Source organism: Ovis canadensis, chromosome 7 (assembly GCF_042477335.2).
Source record: "Ovis canadensis isolate MfBH-ARS-UI-01 breed Bighorn chromosome 7, ARS-UI_OviCan_v2, whole genome shotgun sequence".
Classification (NCBI taxonomy): domain Eukaryota; kingdom Metazoa; phylum Chordata; class Mammalia; order Artiodactyla; family Bovidae; genus Ovis; species Ovis canadensis.
The window spans coordinates 54316799-54329576 of NC_091251.1; the positions used below are offsets into that span (position 1 = coordinate 54316799).

Sequence of the window (12778 nt, forward strand, 5' to 3'; positions counted from 1 at the left end):
CTCATAAAAATCATTTATTGGTACACCAGAAATATCCATTTTCTTTCTAGTACAGGAGCTATATGCATCTATAATTGCAATTCTGTGTGAACTACGTGTTACCAGTCACTAGAAATCTAATTAGCAGGATGAATTTAATAAAGAACAAGAGTAACTATGAGTCTACAGCGGCCCAGCCATCAAGTCTCACTGGAGAGTAAATCAAATATCAAATTAGTGTTGGCCTGCAACAGAGTGGTTCTGTAGCCAAGAAAAACCAAGGTGGACACAAACAGGATAGCACCCATTCAATAAATTAGGTACACTTAATTAGAAAAACACCACAGCAGATAGAAATAATCTAAATAAAGCACAAAGTAAACTATTAGCTATTTACATATATTACTTTTTGCCCAAACTTTAATTTGCTAGCTTTCCCATTCTACTGCTTTTTATTCCACTACTTTTTTCTTTTTTTCATGGTGAATTTCTTGACTCCCTGGCAAATATTTAGACAACTAACCAGAACTTCTTTCAAGGTCCAACATTTTCTAAAACTTCATGTCAAACAAAAGAATCTGAAAGGAAGCTTATATAGGTCTATCTCTACATGGAAGTAATACGTTAATTATTCTGCTGTTTTGCTATTATCTCTGTTAAGAGCAGAGCAGTGACCTACAATTTCATTTTCCTTCCAAACATTATTTGAACTAGTCCAGAAAGGTGGGTTGTGAACGGCAGCTGAGTGGATGGACAGTTCACCTGTGACAGGCACAGAAAGCGAGTCTAAACGGAGACAAGAGCATTAATCCTGAGAATGGAATGCTGTGAGCTGCAATTTAAGATCCCCCATTACTGAGAATGAGAGCGCCTCCTTCTGGTTATTACTTTTTTTTTTCACATTAAGTTTTTAAGGCTTAGTATCACTGCAGCATTAACAAATAGGAATGCTGACATCCTTTCTACTAAAGAAGGGCTTTGTGATGAATGGCAGCAGGTACCATAATTAAAATAGCACAGTTGGAAAGGCATTGAGTTGGTATGTTTCTGGTGCTATGGCCAGACTGTATGGATTTTTAGCATCATTCTGGGGGATCTGAAAGATCTTGCCAATGAGCTTCTTTGGCCCTTTTTATTTCCTTTCTAGTACTAGTAACAGTTTGCAATAGTTTTATTTTTGGTTTGTTCTCCTAGGACAATATAAGCTCCAGGAGGGCAGAGACCACACCTGTATATTCACTATTGTGTCTCTAGCATCTAGAACAGTGTCTGGTCCATAATAGGTTCTCAATTAAAAACTTGTGATAAATAAATGAACCAAATCATGAAGTCCCTGGCCTGCCTATGTTTAGAGACTTTCCAGTTTCAATCAGTGACCAGGGTTTCTGACCCATCCTAATGACCCAGATGTCCTTTGAGCCTACACTGCTATGAACCTCTATGCAGTTGTGTAGCTATCATTTTTGTGCTTCAATGGATAGTAAAACTTTTCATTGCTGAAAAGACTAGCTATGCAGAGGTAACACTGCATGAGAAGTCACAGGGTAAGAACACTCAAGAACATTCTAAATGGCAAGCTCTAAGTTCAGCTCATTCTTCCCTACTTCTCCCTACCACCTACCTCTTTGACAGAGCTTAAGAAAAAAGTTATTTGGAGAATTTTCTCTTGGCAGTGCCAGTTCGTAACTCACCATTGACACAATCGGAAGAAAAACAAAAGATAACTCACCTACATAAAAATTAATGTAAATAAAAGCAAAATCTGGGTTTGGAAACAAAGTGACACGGTGGGCTGTCTAGATCCTCTGTTGGTTAAAACTGCTGACTATGGAAGAGAAAGCAGGCTTTACAGCAGTAGAGAGACTGGAGGGAAGGGTGTGTGGGGGGGGGCGCTGTGGGTACGAGGACCAGCGTTTCTCCTCCTCTCCCTCCAGGTCTGGCTGAGCTCCTTGCGGTCACTCTCAGGCGGGAGGTAAGAACAGGCAGCTGGCGCCTCCACGGCACATTCTTAGGCTATTGATGCTCTGCTGGAGTAGAAGTCGGGGACTTGGAGCCCCGTGTGAAGCGTGACCTAGGGGAAGAGACTGTGAGTCCTGGAGGCACTTTAGGAACCCTCCCCCCCACCCCCCAACTGGACCCTCTCCCCGCTTAGGAACAAGTGGGCTTGTTCCTAATTCAGAAAAGGATCTGTTCACTTTTCTGTAACATCTGTTCTAGTAGACATCACAGAGAATTCCAGTAGAATTCAGCCTGTGCTAAGAACCTGGCCACCATGCTGGGCTCCCTGATCCTGGAGACACTTGATAATATGATTCGAATCCACCTGCCTCTTCAAAGAATTCTGGGGAGATTGTGTTCCTTATGACTGAAGAATGAGGCATTGATTTGCAGGTGGCAAAGCCTTTTGGCCACATTGCAATGGTCACTGCCATATCCATGGATAGAGAACAGATGAGCAGACAACCCTTCCCCTGTTATTTGTCCCCTAGTTATTTCAATCAGGATAAGCCTTTCACTTTGGGATGGCCTAGATGATTGCCAAGAATGAGGAGACATGGGCACTTAAACTATTTCACTGATTTCTGTCTAACCTCAGACCTCAGTGGATGGCTGCACCAATCAGGCTAGAACCGTTTCACGCAGTGCTCTCTGTCATCTCTCTCCACCTTATCCCTGTCTTCCCCAGTCTAAGAGTCTTTCTCTGAAGACACTCAGAACATCCCAGAAACCTCTAAAGAGCATTGAGTACAATAGTCTTTGCAAGGGAAACAGCTAAAAAAGCAGAAAACTTTGAATGAGTGTTTTCGAAAACACACTTCTAGGGAAATCTATGGCTTTCTTTGGTCCAATGTAGAGCCAAACTCTTGATGGATTAGATTTCAGCCTTCCAGAAAAACCCATCAAGTTGCAGCAAGAGAGAAGGGCAGAGGTCACTGGGTTGCAATCACTTCTATTGCACATACTGATAAACAACAATGGTTTTTTAAAATAGCTCCCAAGATGGCAGTTCTGTATACAACAAAAATTACGAGCACTGTGTTGATGCTTAAACCCTATCTATCTTTCAGCACCCATTTGCTGAGTGAAGCTTATAGCCAGTGTCAAGTTCCAGCTCAAATCGGAAGTGAGCGCTCCCATCTCAGCAGTGGCTGGTAGGGCACCCTCTCGCACATGCCCTGATCTGTTCTCCCACCGCCCCCCCATCTGCCCCAGCTGTGGTTTCCTGGCCCTTCTTTCCCTGTGTGAAGCCCTTCACATCTTAGAAACTTTGCCCTGGCTGTTCCCTCTGCCTGGAAAGCCTTACCCAGCTCACTCCCTCACTTCCTTCAAGGCTCAGCTCACCTGTGACTGCAATAAGGCCCACCTATGCTGACCACCCTGCTTAAGACTGCCACTGCCCTCCCTACCCTGGCACTCTTGGTTCCCCACCCTTTCCTTGTCTTCTCTCCACTGCATATTGCCTTGCTGCTGTTGTTTAGTCGCTAAGTCGTGTCTGCCTCTTTGTGACCCCATGAACTGCAGCATGCCAGGCTTCCCTGTCCTTCACTAACTCCCAGAGTTTGCCCAAACTCATATCTATTGAGTCAGTGATGCCATCCAACCATCTCATCCTCTGTCACCTCCTTATCCTCTTGCCCTCAATCATTCCCAGCATAAGGGTCTTTTCCAATAGTGCCTTCTAATACACTATATAATTAACACAGCAATTGTGCGTATTATTTACTGTGTCTCTTGTAACTAAAATGCAAGCTCTAAGAGGGCAAGATTTTCATTTTTATGTTTTCACTGATAAACAACAATACTTAAATACTTCAGTAGTGCCTGACATATCAAAGGCACTCAGTAGATATTTATTGAATGAACAAATAAGGAAACCCTGTTGTTTATATTTACAAAAAATCATTACTAACTTGCAGGCAGGGACTATGTTTTCTCTCCCTAACAGAAGTGATAAGTCTGCAGTGGAGAAGCCCCAGATTTCTAAGCATCTTGTTAGCACTTCAGGCTCACACTTTCACTTCTCAGGCGCTCCTGGGGCTTTGCGCAGTCATTTCATTTGCTTTCAGGCCACCGGTTCAAGAGTTTCCTTTCCACTAGAGAGGAATCTAGGGCTCAGGAGGACAGTCATTAGCCTGCCACCAGAGAATCCCAGTTTCCCCTGCTGCTGTTCACCAAGCTGTGTCTAAATATAACGAAGGGGCTTATGCTGGTCTGCAATTATCTCCCTTGTCACGTCCTCCCACCCCGCACCCCTCTCCTCCGCGTCTTGGTCTGGGCCCTCCAAGGTGGGGGACTGAGCTCACCGTCCCGCGGGCAGCCTCACAAATGGAGCAGGTGCTCACCTGCACGTTCCTGTTCAGGCTGACTGCCGGGAAGAACAGGCCCTCCACGTTCTCAAACGCGATGGGACCTTGCTGTTCGTCGTTGATAAAAAACGTCAAGGTTTTTCTATTGAAGTCGAGGAGGACCCCAATTGTGGCCCCCTTTGTGATCCCTCCCTCAGTTCTGTGGAAAAAGAAAACATAGGGTTTCACTTGCCCGTCCTTCCAGAAGCTCCGTTTGTATGGTTAAACCAGTTATTTCTTAATCTGTTTAAAATTCTCATTCCCTACCCCCAAAGCCTTCTAACACACTTTTCCTCTTAGTGACCCCTCCTCACATACAGTTTTAACGCCACAGATATACTGTTTATCTACTTATGTGCCGCATGTATAGCTGTGTTGTGTGGTGCTCAGTTGCTTTAGTCATGTCTGACTCTTTGTGACCCAGTGGATCATCATAGCCCTTCAGGCTCCTCTGTCTATGGGATTCTGGGATTCTCCAGGCAAGTATAATGGAGTTGGTTGCCAGGCCCTCCTTCAGGGGATCTTCCCACCCAAGGATCAAACCCACGTCTCTTATGGCTCCTGCTTTATATAAAAAAGCTATCAGAACTTTGCCTCGAGCTGTGTCTCAAGTTGTGAATTAAGCGTCATTCAATCCAAAACGATTTAATTTGAAAGTCAAAGTAAAGAGGCACTTAAGCTGAACCTAGAACACATGCATGAAAAATTAGATTTGGGGCCTCATGCTGTTCATCAATCAGAAAAACTCATTCCAGAAAGATGGGAATTTGGGGCATACTGAAATTGAATTGAGAAGCTGGAGGCTCTCCACAAAATGGCAACATTGAACAAGAGGAATCTTCTCTCTGTAAGGTGAAATAATTGTACTTTAGGAGCTGGAGTGATTGTCACTGGAAACAAATTGTGTCTTATGCTTTAACTGATGGTTTCATAAAAAGCCATTAAGCCTAGACAATCAGATCTGTCCTTTTCCTCCTCACTGAGATCTAGCAGTACTGAACTTCAGCCTCACAGACCTGTGAGAGTGTTTTTCTTTTCCCCTTGGGATGCAGAACACAGATTGTGCACAGTCGTTAAAAACACCGGGGTATCAATGGTGTCTTGGCAGTTTCTCAGTTTCAGCAATGATGGCCCTGGTGACATGCAGTTTACATGCAAGGGGATGTGTTCTGCTTTAAGAAACTGTTTCTCTGCATAGTATGGCAGTTGTATTATTACCCCTTCATTCCAAAATAAAGAAGTTGAAAGGGAAAAGTAAGTGGGGTACATGGGTGATGGCATCAGGGAGCTGGCGACAGAGGGTCCCTCAAATGTGAATCCCTGAAGGTAACAGCTTCTCTACACATAGTAGGTAGGATTTGTGACCAGGCTGGAATGGCATGTGTGTGTTGCAAGTGAAAAGGGAAAAAAATGAGGAGTGAGTTTTTTTCTTTCCTGTTCCTGAGAACCAGGAAGATAAAGATAACAGTGAGCAGGCCTGAACAGTACTAGCTTTTTTTTCACTTTAACTGCTCCTAAAAGCAGAGACATTACTTTGCCAACAAAGGTCCATCTGGTCAAGGCTATGGTTTTTCCTGTGATCATGTATGGATGTGAAAGTTAGACTGTGAAGAAAGCTGAGTGCCGAAGAATTGATGCTTTTGAACTGTGGTGTTGGAGAAGACTCTTGAGAGTCCCTTGGACTGCAAGGAGATCCAACCAGTCCATTCTAAAGGAGATCAGCCCTGGGTGTTTTCTGGAAGGAATGATGGTAAAGCTGAAACTCGAGTACTTTGGCGACCTCATGAGAAGAGTTGACTCATTGGAAAAGAGTCTGATGCTGGGAGGGATTGGGGGCAGAAGGAGAAGGGGACGACAGAGGATGAGATGGCTGGATGGCATCACTGACTCGGTGGACATGGCTTTGGGTGAACTCTGGGAGTTGGTGATGGACAGGGAAGCCTGGTGTGCTGCGATTCATGGGGTTACAAAGAGTCGGACATGACTGAGTGACTGAACTGAACTGAACTCTGTAACTAAGTTTGCTTCTTTTGCCCCCTAACTCTGCAGGAGCTACACTTCACACCTATTTTCCTTTGACTCTATGCTAGATACATCCCCTATCTGGTGTTTACCCTTGTAACACCCTTCCCGTTGTAGTTACACATCAGAAAGAGGGCCACAGAGCCATGGAACTGCCAGTCTCAGGTGCTGGGTTACTGACACCAGCCAGGATGACTGCCTTTGAAACAACACAAGAGGAAGAAATCCAGATCCTAACACCTTTGTTCCCCATCTTATAGAAGCCCCTAGACTCCCCATGGTGGGGAAGGCATGAGCCTACTGTGTTCCCCTTTCCACTGGCTGAGAATTTGAAGCTACCTTTCTATTTCCTCCAAACTCTGTCTCTGTATTTTTCATCTGGCTTTGGTGGGCAGAGAAGGCCATGATTTTGGCCAGCAACGTGTTCACTTCAAGGGACAGTGGACCAAGCACGACTGAATGCAGATGTAGAGAAACTATCCAAGGGAAGAGGAACTGGAGGCCCTAGGAGGCCTACTGGCTAGAAGGGAGGCAGTGATGAACACACAGAAAAAGCTGAGACAGTGGAGCCCACTGCCTACCACTGCACGACTCACTTTCCTTCTGACTGAATATAGCTGTAGTTCCCCACACCCCCATTCCAGACACCAATAAGAATGTGGCTTGGGGATGTATTTGAGAATAAGGTGGCCTATGTTCCTAAAAGACACTTCTCTACCTAGGAAATTTGTGAAAAATACATTTGAGGAAGAAAACACAAACCAAATGAAAAAGGAAGTCTAAAGAAAATGTTATAGTATGAGTTAAATTATAATTGTCTAGATTTTGGTGGTAAAGGAAAACCGAAAACAATTCCTGTGTTCTCTTTCCCCAGCATACTGGGTGCTCTGAATCCATATAATAATAAAAGGGTTCTTCAACTATAAAACTATCCAAACTGGCATCCGTAAGATTTAAATATATCATAAAATTAAAAAAAAAACCCATAAGATTTAGTTTAAAGTGTTCAATACCATTTAACTACTAAGAAGAACAGTGGCTTCTATTTTCAGATGCCTCTAATAGGAGGTATTTTTGCCTGTTTCATTTAATCATGGGAACATTTCTGCATGGAAAAATATGATTTTCCTAATTGGTGGATTTAGAAACTGATGTTCAGAAAAACTGAGTATCTTGTACACAAGTGCTTTTCTGGTAAGTTGTAAGACTGTGTTTTAGAATCCTGGAATGTTTTTCTATAATAGATATTCATGAGGATTCTTAGTTTGCAGCCTTAAGTGGACTACAGCAATGAGGGGTCTAAGAAAGTGCTCATGTCCCTATCATTATGCAAAAAGCAAAACACCAGGATGGACTTGGCTAAGAGGAGTAGAAGGCCTACTTAATAAAAATGGCCTGCCCGACTTCCTTCATGTTACCTATTTAATAGGTCTCTGAACTTGGGCTATCGTTCTGGACCAGAAGCCAACATGAAGAAGGCTTGCTTGCGGGGGGCTGCAGGGTACCTGTTGGTGTGCGAGTTGTTGTGCATGAACCAGCTCCGGTTATTGTCCACATACATTGCCCAGGCTTTGTCGTCCTTTCCTAACATCACATCCTTCATCACATCGATGCGAGCCACACCGAAGGCGGGGTCGGGGTGGTTGTCGTAGCGATCCACTGTCAGCTCCCAGTAGTGGACGCCCTTGGAGAAACCGGTCTTCCCCAGAACCACGCGGTCATCGTAGCTACTGCAGGTCACAGTCAGGTTGTCATTGGAGAAGATGATGTCAGAGTGTGCCGAGCCAGGGTCGAAAGCAAACCAGGCCACTGGGGACAACAGAGGGGAGGGTGGTTGGTTACTAAGATGGACCCAACAAGTTCACACTGTAATTTACTCCTGGGCAGGAGAGGAGTGTTTTGTCCCATTTTCATGCTTCCATGTGGGAAGGAAGTGTCCAGAGCCAGAAGGGGCCATGAGTGAGCAGACAGGGGGCATGTCCTGGGACCTGGGGCTCTCTGCACCCAGAAACAGACGGATGACACATGACCAATCCAGCAGGGTTTACCTGGCTCAGACTGCACTCCCAACCAGGTGATCCGGGAGTGGAGTGGCATCAAGTCCCTTCACCCAGTGACTGGCAGAACAGTACACCAGAGACATAAGGGGAGAGGGATGCACTAAGATGCCTGTGTAACCCTGAGACGGGAAGGCTAGTAACTAGAGTCCTAGATGGAGGAGGGATAAAACACACTCAGTGAAACACGGAAATACGCCTTCCACAGAAGTGCTCAATTTAGTTGTTTTGAAGATTTCCTCAGTGTTAGTGAAAACTCAGAAGCTTTGGAGCTATCAGCAACAGAAACTAGTTCTCATGAGTGATTGAGACTTGGATGTAAGACTGGTTGCTTCCTTCACCACAAATACAGTGTGTGTGTTATTCTTAAAACATGTAAAAAGTATTGGCGATTAGGTGCAGATGGAATGATGTCTTTGTATACAGTGCTGTGTCCGGTTTCTAAATCCCACCTACCAAGAACCTCCTCTGGACAGACGGAATCGCTGATTTATCAGACCTGTGAACCACCTCACATGCATTTTGGTCTTTGCTATTGGTAACAGAATAAGGTTATTCCATACCTGCCAACAGCTTTTTAATGTCAACTGTTGTTGTCATTCCAAGTGAAAGGCATGGGAGAGAGAAATAGGAGGCAAAATTGACACTGATAAGAATACATGTCTCTTTTGATAGACTAACACCAAAAAAGGGCTAAGTTTAAAACTGGACACTACAACCATTGGTCTGATTAGTACCTTTTGCCCAGAAGTTTTCTGCTTATAATGAGTGCGTGCATTGTTGTACAAGAAATCTGAGGGAAAAGTAATCTTCTTTGAGGTACAAAATTTAAAAAGACAGGCATCTTTTTCATTTTTTCTAAGTATGAGAGAAATTGCTATAATGGGATTTGAATGACAATTCAACAATTTTATTGACATAGAATAAGCTGCTACCATTTATTTTGTGAAGGGAATGGAGCATACCAAGCACATAAGTAAAAGATAACAATTACAATAGGTATACTTGCCTAATTGAGAGTAAGATGTAGATTGTGTCTCAAAATTGCATCCTATAAAGAGATACTACACATCAAAGCTATGAAACAACCACCAACTCAATAAAGATTATTTGTATACACGTAAAAAGCACCAGCTGAATAGTCACCAGAGGCCTGATTCATGAAAAACCAAAGCCCTTTTTATGTTAGTTTACTTGCTGGAGTAAAAACTGCTTCTCTTCTCTTTCAAAATGAATAGTAGATCTTTTCTTTTTAATTTAATAAAGTCTCTTCCAATTGTTTCTAAACTGTATAGCTTAAATTTTTATCTTATTCTAAGTTTAAACTTTTCCATTAAAGTTTTCATATTCAGAAGAAAATGAGAAGAATTCATCCAGTTGAAGTGTAGAAATCACTGAATCTTGATAAAGCTGCATTCTACATCACTATTCCATGTTCTTCTGGTTGTGCCAAAAGGCCTTTATTGTGACTTGGGCCTGAGTCAAATGATAATTATAGAGTTAAATATGTGATGTAATCCATATGTTAATAAAGACATCTGGTAATTATTAATAATGACATGAAATAAATGTAGTAAAAACAAAAATGACCTCCTCTCTTTCTTAGATTGTTTTACTACACCATCCTTTTCACCTAAGGGAGGGGAGCCGGCATGATGGCTGATGGGGGTGGAGTGACCTCAGAAATACATTAGAATCACCCGTGGGACTCTTGTACCCACCTCCCCCTTCCTTAATATTTGGATACTCTTAATTACCTCTTCCATGAGAGGCTTCATCAGGGTGGAGGAAGCATTCTAGTCTTAAAATGTTCAAAGGCGTGTGAACTACAATTTAAAGTGGTGTCAGTGACTGAAATGTATTTTTGATGAGCACCAGAATATCTCCTAGAAAGGATCATTTAATTTTTTTTTTCAACTCAGTAAGGCCTTTATGTACTCAATGAAGGATAATACACTGAATTAAAAGAATTTTGAAAGAATTAAGAAAGCACCTTAGAAGGGACTAATGATTGAATTAAAAACAAAACGTAAAGATTATGACCTTACTTTTGGTTACTTTTTCTCTGAGATGAATTCATTTGCAAAAATGGCTGATGACTTGTTTAGTTTCTATCAATTATCATCTCAATTCCTATTCACAGGTGAGAACTTAGTGAGTATGAAACACATGGAGTTTTAAAACTGTATCTCATCCAGCTTTGGAAATAAATCTGTAGAACATGAATAGGGCTTTAAATTTTTTTAAATGAATCATGCCTTGTGCAAATCTTTTTCAAAACAAGCTTTCTGAAATCTTTTTACACTACTTTAAATACACCATCGTACATTTAAGGTTCAACGATACAACAATGGTGTCAATTACAGCCATCAAATATCCCCAAACCCACATTTCATTTTATTCTTGAGACAATGTACATTACAAAGACTATAACAATATTTCAGTACATTAGACACAAGTGAAGAGAGTTCCATAACAAAGCATGTTTAAAAGCCAATAGTGCACAGAGAAACAAGAGGAAACATAAAAGCACAAAGAAAAACAGTCATTTTAAAGGGAGCTCGAAGTCCCTGCATCCTTTTTGCACTGTCATGCTGTGGCCTTCTTCATTCCAGGATGTGGGATGAGCAAACAGAATAAAATAACAAACAAAAGAAGCCTCTGGAAATGTAAAATGTGCATCATGTGTAGCCCTGATTACAATATAGTCCTGAAGAGATCAAATAGGTCTGCGTCTTAGATATTTTAAGATTCTATTTTCTAGACAGAGTTCACAGAATAGTATCACTAGTCCAACTTGAAACCTGAAACCCTGTCACAACCCTCTCAGCTGTGGGAAACTTCCGGAGGCCTAACTTCTCAGTGACTCCCATCTTTGGGCCTTAGGCTAATTCAGGCTTTCTGATTTAGCTGGTGATTGTTCCTTCCCTTTGCTTAGAAAAAATCAGCCTTGAGTACACTGTCTGACCAGTGAGCAAGGCTTTTGCAGAAAACACTTTCACTTTCTGCTCTCTGGTTTGCCTGCTTTGCACGATGCATTCTGCTGTTGGCAAGTTTTTTACTTTTTTCAGTAAAGATCTCTTGAGTCTATGTTTAATCAGACCACTCCAGGCTGGATGCACTGATCCAGTCTCCCAGACACAGCTGGTTTCCTGGATACAGCAGGGTTGCAAACCTCCCAACTAAGGCCACAGCCTCCCCTCAGCCAGCACCTGTGCGTGCTATGCCATGGCATGTGATGACAGAGCAGGGTTCCCACGGTGGGGGTACCAGCTTGTGCAAAAAGAACAACTTCACTCATCACTTTTCAACACCATTATATACACTGACCACAGCTCGATGTTAATCCTCACACCACACAAACATGAATGCCACAAGTCTCCCATCATCCAAATGCTCCTCATACCGGAAGCAGGCCACAGACATAGAGATTAGCTCACTGCCCTCCGCACGCACATGAACAGCAAGAACAAAACAGGTATTTCCGAGATGCCTTCAAGGCACAGAGATCAAGAGGAAAGTTCAGACGAGCTTGGCTCACCCGGTGCATTGAGAGACTGTAAAGAGGAATGCAAGCTCAGCTGGTGGGGTGAGGATCGGAAATCAAAGTAGGCTCTCCCGGGGAAGCTGGGTTGTAGATTAAGGGTGGAGGAGAAAGGACTCATTCTACGGAGCGGCAATCTTTCCGAAGGCACTGGAAAAGGGACTGTCTGTTCTTCTGAGTCTGTGTCTAAATGTAAGATCAATGCAAACTAGAGATCAGAAATCTGCCACCTGCCGTGCACGCTTCCCCAAGACCTGCCTCACGAATGCATTTTCACAAAGCCTCATCCACCCCATAGAGGCCAATGTGGTTTAGGGACTTCTCGGCAGGACAGAACTCAAACCAGAGGATACTTCAAACATCACAAACGAGTGTCTTCATTTTTCCCTTGATTTTTATGGGTACAGAAAGTATTGGAAGTTTCCTTTTAATTAAATATCTTTAGAGTTGAACCTAGAAACCTTAAATTTACCCATTGATGACCAAGAGATCAATATTTTACCCTCTTCACATCTGTTGGATATTACTATCTGTACAACAATGGTCTCTGAAAAGGTTTCTATTTAGGAGGTGACGGTTTTTACTAACTCTGTGCTGTTCCATATGTTCCCTTTTCTCTCTTAATATATACATTTCTGTTTCTAAATGGACAAGATGGTTTGTCTATACCAGCATACTCAAGACTTGCTCTTTAAATCAGAGAAGGACAGTGGGCTGAACAAGTAACTAGGGAAGGAGCCTTACCTTTGTTTCTGAATTAAGATCAGCCCTGAGGGGTGCCCTTGAGTATCTCTGGATCTCTAAGAATAAACGACCATGGGCAATGGTGA

General features: G+C 42.8%; 1 protein-coding gene and 1 long non-coding RNA gene across 9 annotated transcripts in view; one reads left to right on the forward strand and one right to left on the reverse strand.

Moving 5' to 3' along the window:
- Positions 1-12778, reverse strand: part of TRIM9 (tripartite motif containing 9) — a 122296-nt gene continuing 109518 nt past the window's right edge. For 2 of the 8 annotated variants that reach the window (XM_069596146.1, XM_069596145.1), the window contains exons 8-10: positions 7907-8156; positions 4323-4485; positions 1-2050 (exon numbers count right to left, since the gene is read on the reverse strand). In XM_069596146.1, the coding sequence (XP_069452247.1) occupies positions 1988-2050; positions 4323-4485; positions 7907-8156 (476 nt within the window). In that variant the 3' untranslated portion in view covers positions 1-1987. Of the gene's footprint in view, positions 2051-4101; positions 4486-7852; positions 8157-8967; positions 8992-9413; positions 9456-11945; positions 12135-12778 lie in introns of those variants that run through there. The other 6 variants (XM_069596144.1, XM_069596143.1, XM_069596150.1 and 3 more) reach the window with 5 other exon arrangements.
- On the forward strand, positions 1131-4184 carry LOC138443570 (uncharacterized). Its single transcript, XR_011258207.1, has 2 exons — positions 1131-1951; positions 3048-4184. It is a non-coding gene; the product is annotated as an uncharacterized lncRNA (long non-coding RNA).